Source organism: Colletotrichum aenigma (genome assembly GCF_013390185.1).
Source record: "Colletotrichum aenigma strain Cg56 chromosome Unknown KSG_Cg56_contig03, whole genome shotgun sequence".
Lineage (NCBI taxonomy): Eukaryota > Fungi > Ascomycota > Sordariomycetes > Glomerellales > Glomerellaceae > Colletotrichum > Colletotrichum aenigma.
The window spans coordinates 2,392,683-2,413,663 of NW_023500909.1; the positions used below are offsets into that span (position 1 = coordinate 2,392,683).

The 20,981-nt window shown below is 55.4% G+C and overlaps 9 protein-coding genes across 9 annotated transcripts; 6 read left to right on the forward strand and 3 right to left on the reverse strand.

Annotated features, from left to right (window-relative positions):
• Positions 1-104: 104 nt before the first annotated feature.
• On the reverse strand, positions 105-956 carry CGCA056_v004613 (uncharacterized protein; the record flags this gene model as incomplete). Its single annotated transcript, XM_037319868.1, has 1 exon — positions 105-956. One exon carries the CDS (start codon positions 954-956, stop codon positions 105-107), a length of 852 nt encoding a protein of 283 aa, XP_037182068.1.
• A 2,299-nt stretch (positions 957-3,255) lies between these two features.
• cbs-1 (Trimethyllysine dioxygenase) lies at positions 3,256-4,454 on the forward strand (the record flags this gene model as incomplete). Its single annotated transcript, XM_037319869.1, has 5 exons — positions 3,256-3,282; positions 3,360-3,420; positions 3,501-3,579; positions 3,631-3,736; positions 3,798-4,454. 5 exons carry the CDS (start codon positions 3,256-3,258, stop codon positions 4,452-4,454), a joined length of 930 nt encoding a protein of 309 aa, XP_037182065.1.
• Positions 4,455-5,664: 1,210 nt separating this feature from the next.
• On the forward strand, positions 5,665-6,698 carry lxr3-2 (L-xylulose reductase; the record flags this gene model as incomplete). The annotated part of the gene is made up of 4 exons (XM_037319870.1): positions 5,665-5,908; positions 5,965-6,348; positions 6,399-6,531; positions 6,584-6,698. 4 exons carry the CDS (start codon positions 5,665-5,667, stop codon positions 6,696-6,698), a joined length of 876 nt encoding a protein of 291 aa, XP_037182066.1.
• A 1,471-nt stretch (positions 6,699-8,169) lies between these two features.
• cna-1 (Serine/threonine-protein phosphatase 2B catalytic subunit) lies at positions 8,170-10,102 on the forward strand (the record flags this gene model as incomplete). Its single annotated transcript, XM_037319871.1, has 4 exons — positions 8,170-8,335; positions 8,466-9,055; positions 9,112-10,025; positions 10,078-10,102. 4 exons carry the CDS (start codon positions 8,170-8,172, stop codon positions 10,100-10,102), a joined length of 1,695 nt encoding a protein of 564 aa, XP_037182063.1.
• A 353-nt stretch (positions 10,103-10,455) lies between these two features.
• On the reverse strand, positions 10,456-11,728 carry CGCA056_v004617 (uncharacterized protein; the record flags this gene model as incomplete). The annotated part of the gene is made up of 5 exons (XM_037319872.1): positions 10,456-10,519; positions 10,598-10,931; positions 10,983-11,165; positions 11,218-11,477; positions 11,538-11,728. 5 exons carry the CDS (start codon positions 11,726-11,728, stop codon positions 10,456-10,458), a joined length of 1,032 nt encoding a protein of 343 aa, XP_037182064.1.
• Positions 11,729-12,454: 726 nt separating this feature from the next.
• CGCA056_v004618 (uncharacterized protein) lies at positions 12,455-12,950 on the reverse strand (the record flags this gene model as incomplete). Its single annotated transcript, XM_037319873.1, has 2 exons — positions 12,455-12,745; positions 12,798-12,950. The coding sequence occupies 2 exons, from the start codon at positions 12,948-12,950 to the stop codon at positions 12,455-12,457; spliced, it is 444 nt and encodes a 147-aa protein (XP_037182071.1).
• A 607-nt stretch (positions 12,951-13,557) lies between these two features.
• CGCA056_v004619 (putative ATP-dependent RNA helicase) lies at positions 13,558-17,187 on the forward strand (the record flags this gene model as incomplete). The annotated part of the gene is made up of 1 exon (XM_037319874.1): positions 13,558-17,187. One exon carries the CDS (start codon positions 13,558-13,560, stop codon positions 17,185-17,187), a length of 3,630 nt encoding a protein of 1,209 aa, XP_037182072.1.
• Positions 17,188-18,052: 865 nt separating this feature from the next.
• On the forward strand, positions 18,053-19,159 carry xecD-0 (2-(R)-hydroxypropyl-CoM dehydrogenase; the record flags this gene model as incomplete). Its single annotated transcript, XM_037319875.1, has 6 exons — positions 18,053-18,098; positions 18,209-18,442; positions 18,507-18,725; positions 18,777-18,835; positions 18,884-18,933; positions 18,985-19,159. 6 exons carry the CDS (start codon positions 18,053-18,055, stop codon positions 19,157-19,159), a joined length of 783 nt encoding a protein of 260 aa, XP_037181012.1.
• Positions 19,160-19,889: 730 nt separating this feature from the next.
• CGCA056_v004621 (uncharacterized protein) lies at positions 19,890-20,792 on the forward strand (the record flags this gene model as incomplete). Its single annotated transcript, XM_037319876.1, has 1 exon — positions 19,890-20,792. The coding sequence occupies one exon, from the start codon at positions 19,890-19,892 to the stop codon at positions 20,790-20,792; it is 903 nt and encodes a 300-aa protein (XP_037181653.1).
• Positions 20,793-20,981: the final 189 nt, after the last annotated feature.

Sequence of the window (20,981 nt, forward strand, 5' to 3'; positions counted from 1 at the left end):
TATTGTACAGAGTGTCTCGTCGCTCATGAAAGTAAGTGTAAACCCGCGTGTGTATATACAAAAGAAGAAGTGAACCCCCGTCTCACGCGTTCCCTCTGTCGGCATTACTCAGGACGCCGGTACGGTTCGAAGTGAGACCGTGGCCGCCTGGGACTGCGAGGACTGCGAGGGTTCCACATGCTGAAAGAAACCGGCGTAGCAGGCAGCTCGACCGGCTGGTCCGCGCCTATTGACTCTGGGCTATAGTGCTTGAACGTGTACTGCTTGGTAGGCGGACGCTGCTGTACGGCGTACGCCGGCGGTGGAGAGTTGTATCGCGGCAGTGCGACGTCCTGGTCAGAATTGTTCTGGCCGAGTTGCTGCCATGGGCGGGGGAACTTGGCGGAGCCGACCTTTTCGGAGATGGAGCGTCGTTTGAGCCAGAGCAGGCAAGTCAAACCTGCCACGGAGGCGACGGCTGCAACAGTGGTGCCCGCTATCACACCCCCCGATGTGGTCTTTTCCGAATTAGCGGCCGCTGGGGTTTCTGTCTCTGACGGTGTAGGAATCTGCTGGACTCCGGTGACGGACGGGGTTCTCGACGCCGGAAGCCCTTCGGCAACGGTGGTTGCTGTCTCAGTTGCCTCTGATGCAGTGGTCTTTACGAGACTGGAACCAGATGTCGTGGAGACCAAATTGCTCTTTGTTCTCGTGACAATGGTGTTTGTGCTGGTGGTGCTTCTGGTCTCTTCGTCCTCATCCAACACGCAGGCAGATCCGCCACGGCATTTGTAGCCAAACGGACAACACTGCTTCCCACACTTCGGTAAAGATTCGCCGAGATTCGTGGTGTGTATCACGCTACCCGGATTTTCAACCACGTCTTGCTTGGTGATGTCGCAGGTTATGGTGGTGATGGCCTTGCATGATGCGCCTTTGGGACAGCACAGGGCAGTGGTGCTGGATGCTAAGACCATGCATGTCGTGTCGCTGGAACAACAGAAGTAGTCGGGGGTGCCATTACCGCAGGCAACATGCCCATCGACGGGGCAGCTGGCGTTGGGTCGTGATGAGGCTCTCTGTGTAAGAGAGAGGGTATCGTGGGGTTGGGATAAGGGTGTAAACTCAAGGCCAGAGGTGAAGTGATTATGGCAGACTAGCCCTGCAAAGACACAGACTTTGCGCCAAAGTAGGGTTGGAAACATTATGTAGTAATTGGGAGATAAATAGAATATCAAAAAGACTGACACAAAAAGGTCTAATGTAGAGCTTCGACAGCACAGCTCAAAGAAAAGCCGCCACTCGGCGTGATCATGTCCAGAGAAGGGACATGATGGTATATGAACATCTTGTTCCTTGCAAATGAGAACACCAAAAAGAGAGCTGTTGGTACCAGATGGACAAACCCAGCCAACCGCAACGCAGACTCTGGCGCGATGTTGGGTTTGATGTTCTCTGCGTCGTCTCTGCTCTCTCGTCGCCAGCACGGCCAATGAGAAGAGCCCCCTACGCGCGATGCAAACAACGAGCACCAACAAGCAGCAACTCCCAACGTGCAGGAGACGAGACTAAAAAACGGTGGGCAGGCATCTGAACCAGAGTGCCGGAACCGCTTGAGTCATGTGAGTGGACGAAGATGCGAAGGAGAGCAGAGTGCCATGCACTCCTTCTCGTTTTTGGCCTGTTTGCTCTGAGAGATCCTGGTCTTGGGAGATGCCGGGTTGGAGATTCCGGCGCTTGAGGGCGGCAGGGGGGTTTGGGAGATCCCATCCCCTCTCTGCCACGTCCCCGAAATTCGGGTGGCTGTCGTCGCCGTAGGACTTCCAACAGTCCCAAGGAGTCGGACACGGCGGCTATTTCTGCCACGCGATGGGGGAGTAACAAGAATCCCGCTTGAACGGATTTTCAGGCCCCAATTGGTCTCGGAAGCGGTCTAGGGACGATCAGACACGATGCGGGAGAAGCGAGGCGCACTCTCTTCTCCGGTTGACGACGTGGCGAGCCGTAGGGGAAAAGAGCTCGAGGCGCTTGTCAAGTGGGCCGCCGTAAAATTGGAACTTGGTGTTGGACAGGACCCATGTTGGAGATGCTTGATGAAAGAAACAGACAAAGCAAGTCCACGTTGTGAGACGATTCGTGTGGTTTCCAGGTTTCTTAGGTTGTAAAATGGGCCAAAGGCACACTGCAATGAAGCGGGCAGCCAAGAAGATGGAGGGCCCACAGCACATGCGTACGCCTAGGACAACCTCGAATTTAGCGCACCTCAACTCTCTGGGCAGAGAACACCTCCGCTGGGGGGCAACCTTCCCCGCTATGCCCCGAAAACCTCCCACCTAGCAATCAGCCGATGTCAGTGCAAAACCGAAGCATTTCGGCTCTCTTCACTCTGCCTATGCCATATCTCGACGTATAAGTGGGGGCATCATGTGCCTGAGGTGGAGGATGTCCCTCCAAACACACCACGACATGAGCCTCCCCCAGGAAAAGACTACCTAAGTAAAGTAGACATCCCTCCCTCCACCCGATGCCGACTCAGATCCGTCGCATTTCTCAAACAAATACAAACGTCGACTTTCAATATCCCGGCCCCTACCTCATCCCCCGCCGCCTCCGAACTTGCTCCAACTCTGCCCATAATCACATCCACTTCGGCGCGATCAGAGTTCTACCTGGCAGCAACCCTTCCACCGACCCCCCACGATAACAATGTCGTTCAGACAAATCGGCTTACGAGCCGGAAGGTATGGGATTTCCCAATCGCCAGCAACGGCGAAAAAACAAAATGCCATTCTCTATTCTGCATTTCTCTCTTCAATTGGCGTTGCGAATGACACGTGAAAGTCGAAAGTGGTCTCACATTGAAGCTTGTTCGTAGTAGTCTCGCGCGTCCTGCGTTGAGCGCCGCACCGCGCCTCCGTGTGAACGCCGCCTCAAGACAGCTTTCCGCAATCACCGCTGCCCGGCGTGTTGTTTACGAGAACAAGATTGCCAAGGTCAAGACCACCAAGCCCGGCATCGAGTTCGAAGTTGGGCGCAACAGCCGAGCACGCCGGACGACACTGTAAGTTGGCTTTCTCGCCGTCCCGCCCCCAGCGCCGACAGCTCGATGAAGCAGCAATGCACCAGTCTGAGATTCACCGCTGACTGCGTGACTTTTCCGATGCAGCCCGCACTTTTGGTTGAGGTATGTTGGTTCTCGGCCCGTCAGAGTTGCGGCCCGTTGATGAAGTATAAAGGGACAACTGCCGATGCAGCCAATGCGTGAACCAGGACACCATGCAGAGAAACTTCGATACCTTCGCTGTACGTCACTTATCTCTCTCTCTCTCTCTCTCACTCACTCAACTCAAAATCATCCCAACTGAACCTTGAGATGGCAGATCAATGAGGACATTCAACCTTTGAAAATCGAGCGTGACAATAAGGGACTGAAAATCAAGTGTACGTCTCCATCATTCTCCAGTGAACTCACCAAGATGACGCTGAGACGCCAAGGGGGGGGGGGGGGGCAGGGAACCAAGATAACCACGAGAGCTTTTACACCTGGGATTTTCTGAACCATTACCTATACCGTAACAGCCGTCCACTGGAAGACATCAAGTAAGCGTCGTCCTCACCTTCAAGAGAAGAATCGTCCTGCTGACGGTCCAGGTTTAAATACGGGATCCAACAAAATCACCAAGACCCCCCCACAATCCAATACAACGAGCTTTTCCCAGAGAAAGACTCCGGTGTCGCCAAGTTGACAAACACGATTGTAAGCCAATCCTTTCACTTTGTGTAGGAAGCCAATAGCTGAAGTGGAACAACCACGATAGCGTGAGCGAGGCTTCGCCTTCGTCGACGGCGTCCCTTTCGACACGCCCAGCGCCACGAAGGAAGTCCTGGAGAGAATCGCATTCATCCGCGAGACGCACTACGGCGGCTTCTACGACTTCATCCCCGACATGGCCATGGCCGACACGGCCTACACCAACATCGCCCTCCCGGCGCACACCGACACCACCTACTTCACCGACCCCGCCGGCCTGCAAGCCTTCCACATGCTTTCCCACGAGGCCCCGCCAGGCAGCGAGCCCTCCGCCGACGGCGAACTAGGCGGCAAGTCGCTCCTCGTGGACGGCTTCCACGCCGCAAACGTCCTCAAGCAGGAGGACGAGAAAGCTTTCGACATCCTCACCATGTTGCGCCTGCCCTGGCACGCCAGCGGCAACGAGGGCATCACCATCTCGCCCGACAGATTGTACCCCGTGCTCGAGCTCCATCCCCTCTCGGGGAAGGTGCACCGTGTGCGGTGGAACAACGACGACCGCGGCGTCGTGCCCTTTACGAAGGATATCGCCCCGGAGGAGTGGTACGCGGCAGCCCGCAAGTGGAACGAGATTCTCAAGCGGCCCGACATGGAGTTTTGGACGCAGCTCACGCCGGGCAGAGTGCTGAGTAAGTGTGGTCCCCGCAGGTGGAACAGGCTCTAGCTGTGACCGTGCTTTGCTGACTTTTGTGTGTTTCCTTCAGTCTTTGACAATTGGCGCGTGATGCATGGACGGAGTGCTTTTGAAGGAAGAAGACGCATCTGTGGTGGTTACAGTAAGTTTTACACTTCGAGCGATCAGAATGAAAAATGTTCCTCTGACTTGCGCCAGTCTGCCGAGACGATTTCATTTCACGCTGGAGAAACACAAACTTCCCTCGTCAACAAATCTTAGACAGGGTTGTCGGATGAGAGAGCGCATACTGAGCATTGCATGGCGAGTGACAGTTGCATCAGGGAAAGAGTGCATACAAAGGCGAAAGGCGAAAGGCGAAAGGCGAAAGCATTGGCATGAGAGACGCAGACACATAGGTCAGAGGCATTGATATGAGCCCTTCACGAAGATGGCGGGCCAGGCAGGCTGGACCTTGAAAGACAGAACTTAGAAGCGCGCCAGTCGAGTTGAAGCGGGTATCGTTTTAGCCCCGATGGCCCCGCGATTCAGGCCCCTCCGTCCCAGCATCTGCCCGCGGTAGAATCAACTTTAGCATGTTGGAAACCGCCAAATCTGGAGCAATGTGACCCGAATACCCCCGAACCCCGGGCCCCCATGGCACCAATGCACCCCCACACCACCCCCCGGCGGCGCCCGAGGTTGTTGAAGACACATGCGACATGCAGAAGCGGCCGTCGCCCTAATTAGTGCCGTGCCGTCTTCAGGGTCAATGACGGCGGCCATGATGCCAATGACACGACCTGGAGACCGCCTTTGCTACCCCTCCATCCGTTCATCCTGGCGGTGCGGCGGCACAGCTACCCCTTCTCGAAGCTCCACCGCGTCACCTCGCTCGAGATTGTTCCGTCGGCCCAAGTCGCATGAACCAGGGGCGCTCATTGCCGCGGCGCGCCGACCATACTGGTATTAGTATTAGCTTGCTCCTCCCCTCGCACACTTCGTACTTCGTGACCCTCTCGCGGAATCCTCAAAGACCCTCAGATTGCGGTGAAGCTTCTCCCTAGAACCCTGTCAAACCAAGTCAGACAAAAAGAACTCAAGGCCCTCTTGCGGCATATTCTTCTTGCCGCTGCTCAATAAAATGTTCGGTTCCGTCCTCCGCGCCGCCGTCTCACGGCCTCGAGTCCTCTGTGTCCCTCGTGCAGCAACCGCCAGCAGATTCGCAAGATTTCAGCCCTTCTCAACGACAATCGTAAATATGGCCGACATGAAAGACGGCGCGTTCAAGAACAACGCCACAGAGCCGCCGGCCGGCAACCGTGTGCTGCCGTTGTTCTCACTCAAGGGCAAGACGGCCATCGTCTCCGGCGCGGGCGCTGGCATTGGTCTGAACATTGCCCACGCCTATGCCGAGGCTGGCGCAAACGTTGCCATTTGGTACAACAGCAACAAGAAAGCATTGGAACGAGCAGCCGAGATCGAGAAGGAGTACGGCGTCCAATGTTTGTGTTGCGGTTGGCGGCATGGCTGGAGCTGAGTTGCTGACCTCTCTTTGCAGGCAGAGCGTACCAGGTGAACGTCACATCCCACGAATCGATTCAAGAGTCCGTCCAGCAGATCGTCTCTGAGTTCAACGGCCGTTTGGATATTTTCGTCGCCAACTCAGGCATTGCCTGGGAGGAGGGCCCTTTGATTGACGGGCCCATGGATAAGGGCGATAAGGTCATGGCCGTCAACGTCAATGGCACAACTTACTGCGCCCAGGTTGCCGGCACTCATTTCCGCCGACAGAAGAAGGAGGGCACGACGCTCGACGGCAAGCCTCTCGAGGGCTTCACGTATGGCAGCTTCATTGCGACTGCCAGCATGAGTGCCCACATTGTGAACGTGCCACAGGCGCAGGCGGTGTACAACGCCTCCAAGGCGGCCGTGATCCACCTTTGTGAGTATTCCTGTGAGTCTTGGGTGGTGCGAAGTTAATAAGTTGGAAAGGCAAGAGTTTGGCTGTTGAATGGGTCGACTTTGCCCGCGTCAACACAGTCTCTCCTGGTTACATCAAGACCGAGATCACCGACTTCGTCCCGGAAGAGTCCAAGAAGCAGTGGAGAAATAAGACACCTATGGGGTAAGTTGATGGCACACAAAAGCGTGCTTGTGACGTGGCTGACAATTGGCAGACGTGAAGGAGAGCCCAGGGAGCTCAAGGGCGCCTATTTGTACCTTGCTTCGGACGCTGCCTCGTACACGACTGGCTGCGACATCACCGTCGACGGAGGCTACTGCTTGCCATGAAGCAGATGTCGGTGATAAGTTTTTGGCTGCGAAAGTGGCTCACAAGCTGCACGAAGTCGGAGGAGAACAGCGACCGCGTCAGACAATTGAGCGATATGCATAAAGCCGAAAGAAGTTGAGATTCAGATCGCGACCAATCTTGCAAGTCGGTCATGGCCCGTTGAATAACGGCGTCTGAATCCGAGTCTGTGCAGTGGGTGGAGAATAAAGCCCAGAATACCCATGTATTAGACGGTTGGAGAGCCGGAAAGAAGTAGAAACTAGAGACTTTAAATGAGATCAAGAATTGATGCCAATTGGCGTAGATGCGAGATCGATCGTGTCGCGTGATATATGCCGTGTTCCCTGGTTGCGTTGATGGTGGGAGGAAGTTGCAAAGACAATTGAAGCGAAAGGGAAACCACCCAATCCGAAGCATGGGAATTCTGGTGCTCCTGATTATTACAGCACAACAAAGAAAGATACGACGGGAGCAGGATTGGAGGCTGGAGCCAAGTGGAAAAAGTAAGGTAAGGTAGCGCCAGTGATGAGGGGGAGGGGAAGGTCGAGGGACCTCTCTCGAGGATACGTACCTGGTACTTCCTCGAACCTAACGTGCTTGGCGCTGTTCTTGTGGCCATGTGGGGGTGGAAGAGGCAACTGGACGCCTTTGACAGGCTGCACCAGCATGCGGCTGCCTCTCAGACGACACTCGACCAGAGGAAACAGGAAGAGGGGACCAGCAGGAAGGACACTGCACAGTGAGCGTCTGAATCGAGGCTCGGGTATTCCTTCGTAGCAGCAAGAGCAGTGTTCCCGGTACTTGCATACACGCGTGAAGAAAGTGGGACCCCAAGTCTCTTCTACCTGCCCTGCCCACCCCGCCGTCCGCGGACACGTCTTCGGTCGGCCTGCCACCTGCCATTTCATCTGAGGTGTGCGTTCCAGCTCCCCTCCCGCGCGCGGGCAGCAGCTTACCTTAGCAACTGCACCCCTAGAGAACCGGTGGATTCGCCATTCTAAATGCTATCAGTGGCTGACTTTACCTCCCGCAGCTCACCTAAGGTACCAAGGACTGCGAAACTGGAGCACCAAATTGGCGACCTGCTGCTGCACACCTCACTGCAAACCTGCCGAACGCTGGACACTGGACTGGACCTTGCCGAGTGCAGTACTGCGTATCCCATCCCGTCCCATCCCCTTCACCCATCTCCCCCTTCTCAGCCCTATCTTTCCTCACCTCAATTTTTACCCCTCGCCTCACCACGCCTCGCATTGCTTCGAAGCCTGGTCTCGCCCGTCTCGTGCCCAACGTCTTGTCGCCACCCAGCTCGCCTCTTTGTAGGCCCATCGCGACTTGATCAGGAGCTGGTGCTATCCTTACCGTCCTTCACCGCTCACTTGCTCTGCATCATCGATACCCGACCGATTCCCTCGACCAGCACTTGACTTCTCTCCCCCTTACCTCGCCTCAACCCACCAGCCAGCAATCATGGACCCCGAAGGCAGCGCGCCTGGTCCCGACGACCGTCGCAACCAGCAGGTCGACAATGCCATTCGCGCCATTCGCGAGAAGAAGCCCCTCCCCGAGATCGACTTCACTATCCACACCATGGAAGATGGCACCCAAGTCAACACCATGGAGCGAGTTTGCAAAGGTACGCCGCTTCTGCTGTCGACGACATCACTCCTCCCCCGCCTCAGACTGCGTCACGATGCCCCTCGCTCTATTGCAATCAAGCCCCGCCCGACGATCAATCCCGCGCTAACCCCCGATTCCTCTCCTAGATGTCCAAGCTCCTGCCATGTTCACCCCCTCCGACGAGCAGTTCTTCGAGGACGAAACCCACACGAAGCCCAACATCAACTTCCTGAAGCAGCACTTCTATCGCGAGGGTCGCTTGACCGAGGAGCAGGCCCTATGGATCCTCAGAACCGCCACCGAGCTGCTCCGCGCCGAGCCCAACCTGCTCGAGATGGATGCGCCCATCACTGTTTGCGGTGACGTTCACGGCCAGTACTACGATCTGATGAAGCTGTTCGAGGTCGGTGGCGACCCGGCCGAGACGCGATACCTCTTCCTCGGTGACTACGTCGACAGAGGTTACTTCAGTATTGAGTGTGTCCTGTACCTCTGGTGCTTGAAGATCCACTATCCCAAGACCCTGTGGCTGCTCCGTGGTAACCACGAGTGTCGCCACTTGACGGACTACTTCACCTTCAAGCTGGAGTGCAAGCACAAGTACTCTGAGTCTATTTACGAGGCCTGCATGGAGTCCTTCTGCTGCCTGCCCCTTGCGGCCGTCATGAACAAGCAATTCTTGTGTATCCACGGTGGCCTGAGTCCTGAGTTGCACACTCTGGATGACCTGCGTAGCGTTAGTTGATCTTGTTCCAGACCTGCCATCACACACGCGCTAACAAGACGGTTCAGATCGATCGATTCCGTGAGCCGCCCACTCAGGGTCTCATGTGCGATATCTTGTGGGCCGACCCTCTTGAGGACTTTGGACAAGAAAAGACCAGCGACTATTTCCTGCATAACCATGTCCGCGGTTGCTCCTACTTCTTCTCGTACCCGGCCGCATGCAATTTCCTCGAGAAGAACAACTTGCTGTCCGTCATTCGAGCCCACGAGGCGCAAGATGCAGGCTACCGAATGTATCGCAAGACGCGTACCACGGGCTTCCCCAGTGTCATGACCATCTTCTCGGCGCCCAACTACCTCGATGTTTACAACAATAAGGCTGCTGTTCTGAAGTACGAAAACAATGTCATGAACATCCGGCAATTCAACTGCACGCCCCACCCGTACTGGCTACCAAACTTCATGGATGTCTTCACATGGTCGCTGCCGTTCGTCGGTGAGAAGATTACCGACATGCTTATCGCGATCCTTAGCACTTGTTCAGAGGAGGAGCTCAAGGAGGACGCTACTCCTTCGTCCACATCGCCCGGTCCCATGTCGCCCCCTCTCTCCGGAACGCAGGATCCCGAGTCCATCGAGTACAAGCGCCGCGCAATCAAGAACAAGATCTTGGCGATTGGCCGTCTTTCGCGTGTGTTCCAGGTGTTGCGTGAGGAGTCTGAGAGGGTTACGGAGCTTAAGACCGTCTCCGGTGGCAGACTTCCTGCTGGCACGCTCATGCTTGGTGCTGAGGGTATCAAGAACGCCATCAACACATTCGAAGACGCCCGCAAGGTTGATTTGCAGAACGAGAGGCTTCCTCCCAGCCATGACGAGGTTGTGAAGCAGCAAGATGAGGATAGGAAGCAGGCGCTCGAGAAGGCTGCCGAAGATGCTGCCAACGATAAGAAGCTGCAACAATTGTCTAGGAGACTGAGCACGTGAGTCAATTCGCTCAACCAGGAGAAATTCCCATGCTGACAGAATGTTTAGTGATCGCAAGAGTCATAAGGGATGAAGCGAGAGCTCTGGGGGTTAGAACTTGTTTATGATAGAGGGCACTCGGCAGTTCAAAGCAAAATTAGGGCGTCGGGCTCGGCAATGCCTTTCATCATTTACTTCAGCCAGGAATGCTGATACACGAATACATCTCGAGAGCATCTTCAAGTATGAAGCTTGCGGGGTATCAGTCAGCTACCGTCGTCGTTTGGCCATAGGTGTTTCAAGCCTGAGATAGAATCGACAAGGCGGCTGCGAATCTCAGGAGGGCCGCATACAAACGATTCTTAATCGAAAAGGTCCTCTCCTGCAACGTGTTTGATATAGTAGGCTGGCTAGGACAGTCAATATCATTATGCATTGGATTTCCTATTACACGTGCCACTTGCCCCAACCATCTTGAAAAGAAGATGAACACTGAGGAGAGCTGCCATCACTAGAAAATGGCGAGAACATTCGGTGGGCTACAAATAAATATTAGCAAGAAGAGTCTGAGGACATGGTAGAGACTCACCTGGCAACACCTCCCGGCACATGGCAGGGCTCGCTGGACACGAAAAAGCTCCATCTCTTCTCCTGCTTGCACTTCTCAGCCAAAGCTTCAAGGTCAAACAGCTCACCGATCGGCATGCCCCAGCCGCCAAGGAGGATCTCGTGCATCCAGTACCGCGGGTCCTTGCGTGGCCAACACTCAAAGGCCGGCTGGTCTCCCGCGACGGCGGAGAAGTTCTCCCAGATCCAGCGCAGGGCCTCTTCCGACTGGCCCACGCCGCTGAAGGTTTGGGGTTCGGCAGCGCGGTAGACCTGAAGGTCTGAGGCGGACTTTGAGGCGTGAGATGCCATGAAACCTAAGCATGTGAGTCTGCTGCCCGCGTGAATCGTTGGGTTGGAGAGATTACCTGTGCGTACGATGAGGATATCGCCGAATCTGACCTCCGTTCCTTGAGCTTCCAGGCAGGCCTTGAGCTCGGAGGCTGGGATGGAGTCGTGGGCGAAGGGGTCGTATGTGATGTTTTGAGAGAGGCGCCAGGAGTGGTAGTCTACCAGCACGCCACGGCCTACAATGCCGTGCTTTTGCCAGGCTTCATGTCACTCAGCTCCAACTGCTCGGTCTCATTGCACGGGGCAACTCACCTTGAATGCCGTTGACGGTCGACAATTTTCCATCCTCGTCAACGGCGTGGATCTGCTCCATGGTCATGCCGTTGTAGAAGCGCTTCTCTTCCTGATAGCCACAGTGGCGGAGGCCGTCCCACTGAGAAGAGGATTGCGAGTTGAAGGTCCAGATGTCATCGTTGGCGAGGAATGGGGCTTTGACCTGGAGTTCGAAGTGAAAGGAGCGGCGGGCGAAGAACGGTTCGGGCTGGGCTGTGAGAGACCAGTTCAGGGAGACGCTTGGGGGTCTCTGTCAGTGTCTCGAGGAATCAGGTACGTGAGAGGCTTGTGTGGTTTACCGGGCTCCTGTCTTGATTTCGCTCCTGGCTGCTGCCGCGACGCGCTCATCGGTAAGTCTGTTCAAGGTCCCGAGTTCGTCGTCACGGCCGTAGAGACCCCAGGCGGAGTATCTGGGGTCGTCCTTGCCGAGGGGGAGGGACTCAAAGGGCGGGATGCCGTTCTTGTTTAAGGTCACGTTCGTAGGGGCCATGTTGGAGATCAATTGTTGGCCGAGCTGTTGAATGCGCTTCATCACCTTTCTCAAGTTACTACAAGGCAGACTTGGGTAAAATAATCAGTTGTTGTTGTTTAGGATGTCGGAGAACGAATTTCAGATGATGTCTATCGCCCGAGCACCTTCACTTATTTACCAGCAACCTCGGAACTCCGCACTTCTTGACCGTTGACATGCAAGCTGCCCGCACTTTTTCACTACCACATCACTTTTTCCCGAATCGGCTTTACAAGCGGGGTGGCTGCGTAAGGGTTTCCGGTCCAATGCCGCGCCCAGCGACTTTCAATGAATGAAAGTCTTCGATGGTCTACTCTGAAGGTGGAGTTTCCACCACCCACATGAGCAGTAGGCGTGCGGTTACTGTATTATACTTGAAAGTCGCTGCTTATGTATTATTTATCATATGATTTGAGATTGATTTACTCTCAATGTGCGCATATCAGAAACGTGGATGAGAGACTTCCAAAATGTATCGACGGCAAGCAGTCCGAGATATCGCAGCATCAAGTGTTGGGCCCACAGTCGGTCCTAATGACATGAGACGATTTACTCCTGAGTTCTAACCGCCAGCGTCTCCAAACTGCGGTGGGGAGAATTTGGGTCAGTTATTTATTGTTTGGAAATGTAACGTATTTTCGTTGGCTTCCTTTGGAATCATCCACCTCATGGCCGATATCACATCTCATCAACCCTAACCCCAATTCACAACACCTTCTGAACCAACTCGACAGTGTCGAAAAACGCCTCTCGCTCTGTGTCAACCTTGTTGAGACCCAACCCGAGAACCAGTGTCCTGCGATCCTCCGGGTCACGCGTGGAGATGAGACTGGCAATCTGCGCGGCGTACAGCTGACCGAGAGTCTCACGCTCATCACCGCCTCCTCCCAGAAGAGTTTTGGGCGTGAGATGGACTGAGGGGAGAAGACCGCGGCTTGCTGATGGAAGGCTCAGGTCGACCATGCCGCCCGAGGAAGCCTGCAGTGGTACTTGTATCTGGATGAGGTTAGCGTTGCAGCTTTCTTTATGGGCTAGTATGCCACAGTACCCATTGAGATAGTTTGCCCTCTTGGGAGATTGTGATCATGATCTTGTCGGAAAAGGCCATGGACGAGACTTCCGTTGGGACACCGTTGACCGTGCCAGTTTCCTGTTTGCTGCGGGCGGGGAAGGGCTCTTCCCTGATGCCTTGAGGGTCCATATTGGTGAGGACGGATGAAGTGAAATCTTTCTTCTCGACGGGATCAAGTTTATAGATGATTCCGAATTTGTTCCCTGCTGGAGAAGATGACTTCTTAATTCGGCCAGTGTGTTTTGCTAGGGAGCTCCGGCGCCGTCATGGGCAGCGCCTTCAGTGACGCCGGCCCCACTACAGCGGCCGGGACAGGGGTGCTGATCGCCCCCTGATGCGCGCTAATCCATATTAGGAGTCATTGACAGGCGGTCAGAGCGGCAGAACTCCTTGTTCCCAAAAATTTCCAGACGTTTTGGTCGCGAATCTTGTCGGCTTCAAGTATACTGGAAGACGAGGTAACTGGCTTTCGTCATTTTCCGGTCATTTGATACCCTTTGAATGATGGCTCTGTACTGAAACAAGCCGAGTAATTTCCCCGCTTGTTTTGTCACGAATTTGCTTCCTTTGGGGCGCCCTATAGAATCCGACAGCATTCGTCCGGATTTTGAGACCGCGAAATCTCACTTGAGATTTTCTGAGCCAGGTCCATCGTCAGGAATTTTGAAGTCGATCAACCGACACAATAGCCACAACGTCCAGCTTCTGTTGTTGCAACAACCGTCAATTATAAAAGATGGCCGGAAAATTTGTCCGCAGAGAGCGGAAGCACAAAAAGCTTGCACGCCAAAAAGCCGACGACAATGCCGTCCTCCCGGACGCAAACGCCGATGAGATCCTCCCGGAAGACCAGAAGCGCCTGCTGGAGAAGAGGGCCCAGATCAAGGCCGACCTGTTGAAAGATGGCCCCAAGGTCAGCGGCAAGAAGGCGAAGCGCCTGGAGAAGTACATCACCACCAAGATGCGCAAGGATGAGAACCGCGAGATCCTGGCCAAGTTGGCGCAGCAAAAAGTCGACACCAGCCTGTTTACGAGTACCAAGTCTTTGGGCCAGGGCAAGGAGACGAAGAGGCAAGCTTTGACCCGGGCGCTGAGGGAGAAGAATGCGGGTCTGGAGGTGGATGAGCAGGCGGAGGAGATGCTGTATGAGGAGAGGGGAGAGACGCCGGAGGCGGAGAGCGATGAGAGCGAGGAAGAGACTCCGAAAGCGATTGAGGCACCGAAGAAGGCGCCTGCGCCAAAGACAGTACCCGCAACAGAATTGAAGCCAGTAGCAGAGACAGCCAACTCGGAACCTGCGCCGGTTGCTGAAACGGAGACGCAACCTCAACCGCAGCCGCAAATTCCTGCTAGCGTAGGGTCTGGTCTGAAGCGCCCGCTGGATGTTGGCGATGACGGTCGCCCGGTTCTGAAGAAGCGTCAGAAGAGAGGCGGTGTCGTATCCAAGTTCTCAATTGTCGAGACCGAAAAAGCGGATGACGCAGAGGAGGAATGGGGTGGCTTCAGCTCAGAGGGAGAAGATGGAGACGGCAAAGACAGTGGCGAGAGTTCTGGAGATCAGTCCTCAGAAGAGGAATCCGACGAGGAGGAGGAGGAATCGAGCGAGGGATCCGACGATTCAGACGAGGAAATGGACGAGGACAGCGATTCGGGTAGCAAGAGGCAATCTGCCTTCAAGGCATGGGCGCACGCTCAGAGGAATCAGGCTCTGGGTTACCAGCCAGTCGCACCATCAACTACAGCACTCGATATACCCAAGCCCGAAAACTTCACGCCAAGACCTGTGGAACAAGAGCCGCTACCCCAGGAGCTCCAGCCGACGACGAACCTCGCCCGGAAGGCTTACGCCGTTGCGGTAACGAGAACTCCCGAGATCCAGGAGGTGCGCATGAAGCTCCCGGTTGTGGCGGAAGAGCAAAGGATCATGGAAATGATCCACAATAACGATATTGTCGTTGTGTGCGGTTCTACTGGTTCCGGTAAGACAACGCAGGTGCCTCAATTTTTGTACGAAGCGGGCTATGGCTCGCCCAACTCCGACACACCGGGCATGATTGGCGTGACGCAGCCTCGTCGAGTCGCTGCGGTGAGCATGTCCAAACGTGTGGCTCAGGAGCTGGGTGATCACCAAGACAGGGTCGCGTATCAGATCCGCTTCGAGGGCACAACATCGAGCAAAACGGCCGTCAAGTTCATGACCGATGGTGTGTTGTTGCGAGAGATGGCGCAGGATTTCTCCCTGAAGAAGTACTCGGCCATCATTATCGACGAAGCCCACGAGCGAAGCGTCAACACGGATATCCTGATTGGTATGCTCAGCCGTATCAACAACATCCGCAAGGGCGAGGACAAGGTCGATCCCAATATCAAGCCGCTCAAGATCATCATCATGTCTGCGACGCTGAGAGTGGAAGACATGACGAACAACGCGACACTATTCCCGACGCCGCCCCCTGTTGTTGAGGTGGAGGGCCGTCAACACCCTGTCACGATACACTTTACCCGTCGCACGCAGTCTGACTACGTTGACGAGGCCTACAAGAAGATTATGCGAGGTCACAAGAAGCTGCCACCCGGTGCCTTCCTCGTCTTTCTCACAGGTCAGAACGAGATTATGCACTTGAGCAAGAAATTGCGGGCTGCGTTCGGCGGTTTTACGGGAGCGAGTGCCCCTAAGGTTCAGATCTCTGCCACCGAAGCCCCTATGGAAGTGGAAGACATCGACTTTGGCGAGGTTGAGGACGGAGACTTTGGCGAAATCGATGACGAGGTCGACGACGACGGAATGGAAGATGAGGACGACAAGGAGTTTGAGATCGAAGGAGAGGAAGGAGAAACAGGGCCCCTCAAGATGCAGGTTTTGCCCCTCTACTCCCTTCTGCCGACCAGAGAACAGATGAGAGTCTTCGAGGAGCCCCCAGAAAACACCCGTCAAATCATTCTCGCGACCAACGTCGCCGAGACCAGTTTGACAATCCCCGGAATCCGCTACGTCTTCGACTGCGGTCGCGCCAAGGAGCGTCAATACGACCGCCTCAGCGGCGTCCAGACCTACGAGATTGGCTGGATCAGCAAGGCCAGCGCAAGCCAGCGAGCCGGTCGTGCCGGCCGTACCGGCCCCGGCCACTGCTACAGGCTCTACTCCTCGGCCGTCTACGAGCGCGACCTCCCCGAGTTCACAGATCCCGAAATCCTCCGCATGCCTGTCGACGGCGTCGTCCTCCAGCTCAAGTCCATGAACCTCTCCAACGTTGTCAACTTCCCCTTTCCCACCCCGCCAGACCGCATGGGTCTGCGCAAGGCGGAGAAGCTCCTCACATATCTCTCTGCCATCACACCAGAGGGCCAGGTCACGCGCATCGGATCGACCATGTCCATCTTCCCGCTCTCGCCGCGCTTCGCGCGTATTCTCCTTGTCGGCCACCAGCACGACTGCCTCCCTTACACAATCATGATGGTCGCCGCTCTGTCCGCGGCAGAGATCTTTGTCCCGGAACACCAGGCCATCCCCGCGCTCGCGGCAAAGGGCGACGACGAGTTCCGCACCAACGCAGACATGCTTGCCGAGGACCGCCAGGCCCAGATCCGCCGCGCCTTCAACGCCGCCCACAAGAAGTTCTGCTACCTCGACGACCGCGCCGACGCCATCAAGCTGCTGCAGGTCATCGGCGAGTACGCCCACGAGCCGACGGAGCAGTGGTGTGAGAGCCATTTTGTGCGGCACAAGGTCATGAAGGAAATCACGCAGCTACGCAGCCAAATCACAGAGCTCCTGCGCGCCAACATCCCGGCATTCAAGAACCTCAAGTATCAGGACAAGCTGGACGCGCCGTCAGACAAGCAGGTCGCGTACCTGAAGCAGATGGTGGCCGCGGGCTTCATCGACCAGGTCGCCCTCCGCGCCGACAAGTCTCCGATACCCCCCGAGATGGGCCGCAAGCCGCGCCGCGCGATCGACGTGCCGTACATTCCCCTCTCGCCGCTCGGCGTGGGCCACGACGCAGAGAAGTTCGTCTACCTCCACCCATCGTCGCCGATGTCACATCTCAGCCCCGCGGAGTGTCCCGAGTGGGTGGTGTACTCGCACCTGCAGCGCGCGACGCAGGGCGACCCGGGGAAGACGCCCAAGACGAGGATGCACACGCTCACGGACGTTACGGGAGGGCAGCTGGCGAGCCTCGCCAAGGGCACGCCGCTCGTGAGCTACGGCAAGCCGGTGAAGGAGATCAGTTCGACGGCGAGCACGAGGGAGGTGTGGGTTGTGCCGTATCTCCGCGCCGAAGGTGTGGGTGGGCAGGGGTGGCCTTTGCCGATGAAGAAGGTTACGCAGCGCAAGGTTGCTGGGAAGGGGTGGGTTGTTGAATAAGGCGTTGGGGAACTATGGGGTAAACAAAAAAGTAATTACTGGTGAATTTGGGTTTTGAGCTTGAGAATAGACGGAGGGTTCCGTACTCACGGCGTTCAACTGCAGATCCCGTCGTTTGTGCAAGACATTCAACTTGGACGAAGTCGTCATCAACTAGCTATGACAACCAACCGCCCTTCCGTGCTTGTTCCAGAAAACGTTCTCCGCGGGAGTCATGACTTGTTTCAACCGGAAATGTCCCCACACGGCGTCGATGTACATCAAACCCGGATACGACGAATTGTGCGATCCGCGGGCACGTTATCCGTGCGAACCCGTTTCTATGCATATAACTCTGCACACGTGGTTGGCACAGAGAGCAGGGACATCAGCCCAGACTTTTTGGAATTACTGAGGCCGGCCTGCCCTTTTTGCGTGTAGAGCTACGTGTTCCCTCGCTCGGTATTCTGCCCCATGGAGCAAATTGAAGGGAACTTCGGACGAAGGAGGAGCTCCCCAAGCGGGCTGTGGCAGCAAGGGAAGGCCGTGCCGGCCCGAGCGAAGAATTCGCGAGCTTTTCTAGATTGAGTTGAATTGAGTTCCACAGAAGATTACGAGAGGTTCGGCGGGAAGGTGCGCTCAGGTGTATGTGCGTGTGGTGTGTACGTGTGCTGACGCTGACTCTGCGGTTTACTTTTTTGAGTCAACTTTGCCCGTGACTTTTGGGCTGGAGCTGGTTGTCCACTTACATGCCGTCTGGATAATATCTGCATCACAGGATCGTCATTCTGTGCAGATCACCCGCGTGTGATATTTGTGGCATGAAACCATTGTTGAACACTTCGACGAGCTCGACAGGAAAGATTCCATGATTGGCAGGGCAAAGATGTCGCTTTTTGAGGGCGTCGCCGTCGTGACGGGAGCCGCGTCCGGTATGTCACCCGTATAACTGCCCCCAGCTCGCATGCATCATGCAGCTCGTCTCAAGTGACGATCCAAAGACAACAAAACATAATGCAGCTCGTTTAGCTTACAATCCTAGGTATCGGACGCCAGGTCGCAGTCTCCTTTGCGCGGGAAGGCTGCAAACGCATCGCCCTTCTCGATAAAGATGAAGAAGGCCTTTCTGAGACGTCCCGCCGGTGTCGAGAAGCCAACGGCGACACGCGCACGTTTGTCATTGAAATCGACAACTGCAACGAGGATGACGTCTCTGCCGGAATGGAGTATGTGACTGAGGAATGGGGACGGATCGACTACGCTGTCAACTGTGCCGGTGAGTTCTTGCTTTTTTCCACAGTATGGGGCATTCATCGAGGGGAGAATCTGAACGTTACCAGGCATGTTCGGCCCAAAAGCTCCGTCGCATCTTCTCACGACGGCTGAATTCGACGAGATCACGACCACGAACTACCGTGGGACCTGGTTGTGCTCCAAGGCAGAGCTGTCTCAGATGATCAAGCAAGAACCGCTCAAGACTCACGACGGCAGACCAGGTAATAGGGGAGTGATTGTCAATGTTGCCAGCAACCTTAGTCTGGTGAGCCGACCAGAAACTCGTGAGATATTCAGTCCTAGTTCATATGGCGGACTTCTGACGCGTCTTGCAGCCGCTTATAGTGCCTCCAAGGCAGCTATACTGAGTCTCACCAAGAGTGATGCTGTTGATGTGAGTTTTATTACACTTCCTACAAGGGAAAAGGCTAAGAGCGGACAGTATGCAAAGTACAACATCAGAATCAACTGTGTCTGCCCCGGAATTATTGAGTAAGTCTACCAAACTCACAGCGCTCAATGCCGGGATGCTAACGACGACAGCACCCCGATGACAAGTGAGGTCTCTACAGACGACCCCATTATTGCAGTAGCACCCATGAAGCGTAAGGGAACGCCCCAAGAAGTCGCCGATGCAGTTTTGTTTCTTTGCAGCTCCAAGGCAACGTTCATCCACGGCGCCGCGCTTTCGGTAGACGGAGGGTATGTCATTAACTAAGACGCTGAGAAAAGAATTTGAAAGACGGCACGGCAGCTGTTTACGTGAAGATATAGCATCAGATGGGAGTCCGGTAAGGAAAAGTAGGCATGGCAGCTGAGAAAGGACCTAGGAGAGATGACAATTCAAAGGAATTTCTAAGCTTGAGACAAAAATCACTAGATGAGAAGGAGTTAGCTGTCCGTTATCATGTCTATTCAATCCATTTCATAGGAGGAAGCCCTTACATCTCACCCCTTCCTCGACCGCCAGGTCCAGGACGTCTTTAGGACAGCAGCCAGTCGTTTCCGGGGTTCGATCGTCAAACATTGAACTGAGAGGTTTTGTTTTTCTATCTTTCAATTACGTCGAATTATTATCTGGGGAAAAAGCTCACCGGTGATATGAAGCTTTTGTGTTCCTGATGTATTTCTTACGCTAGCGTGTAAGACTAGATAGAATTGAGGGTTCCCCTCCCAGAGAACGTGGACTACAAGCCATTCCCAGCAATGATGTAAAGTTGGCTAAAGCAATTAATAATGTTGTTTTTTCTCAGTATTTTCAGTTTGAAGTTTGAATGCAACAATCATTGCTCACCGGATCAGCTTGCTAATCTGACGCGAAACACCGCCCACCACCAATGTGTCCGAAAAGTCTCCACGCCCGCTAATGATCATGACTATATCTCCCTCCCCCTCTCGTCAAAATCCCAAGCCAGACTCAATAACAAACCAATCAATACACCAGCAACATGACAACACCAGCCCCAAAGATCCTCATCGTAGGCGCAACAGGCCGCACCGGCACCGCAACCATCTCCGCCCTCCTCGCCCACCCAAACCCACCCCAGATCTTCGCCCTCACCCGCTCCCCCTCCTCCCCCAAAGCTCAAGCCCTCCTGACCTCCCACCCGTTCATAACCCTCGTCCAAGGCGAACCAACATCCCCAGCGCCAATCTTCGCCTCCCACGCAGACATCTCCGCCGTCTACCTCGTCACCGTCCCGCCCGCAGACGAAGCGCAAGCCATCCCCCTCATCGACGCCAGCATAGCCGCCCGCGTCCCGCACATCGTCTTCACAAGCGTCGACCGCGGCGGCGACGAAAAGTCCTGGGAAACCCCGACCGACGTGCCGCACTTCGCGGCCAAGCACCGCGTGGAGCTCCACCTGCGCGACACGGCCGCCGAGACGGGGACGCGGTGGACGGTGCTGCGGCCGTCCGGGTTCATGGACCAGTACCTCCCCGGCGCGGGGGCGATGGGGGCCGTGATGGGCGGGTTGTGGGCCACGATGCCGCGGGACAGGAAGCTGCAGCTCGTAAGCGCGCGGGATATTGGAGTCTTTGCTGCCAGAGCGCTGATGGAGGGGCCTGATGGTTGGGGAGGCAGGGCGATTGCTTTGGCGGGCGATGAGATCAGCTTCGCGGAGGCGGAGGAGACGTTTGAGAAGGTTGTAGGCAGGGCGATGCCGCAGACGTGGACGGTTGTCGGGCGTGCTGTGCGCTGGGCCGTCGAGGATGCGGGGAGGAGTATGGACGGGTTTGAGAAGGAGGGTTACAAAGCTGATGTCGAGAAGTTAAGGGAACTGGAGCCTGGCTTGCAGACCTGGGAGATGTGGTTGAGAGAAAGTAGTGGGTGGGTGAAAGGAGACTGAGGAGCTGGGAGCCGGGAGCTGCGCCTGAAATCCATGACCGAATAGTCGATTTGTATATATGTAAAAAGCCATCGCGAGCGCAAGAAATAGTCACAATCTGAACCGTTCATGTAGTAGCCGGTAACGTGATTTGATCACTCTATAACCAAAAAGGGGTATCATCACACTCAAACGCCAAAACCAATGCCA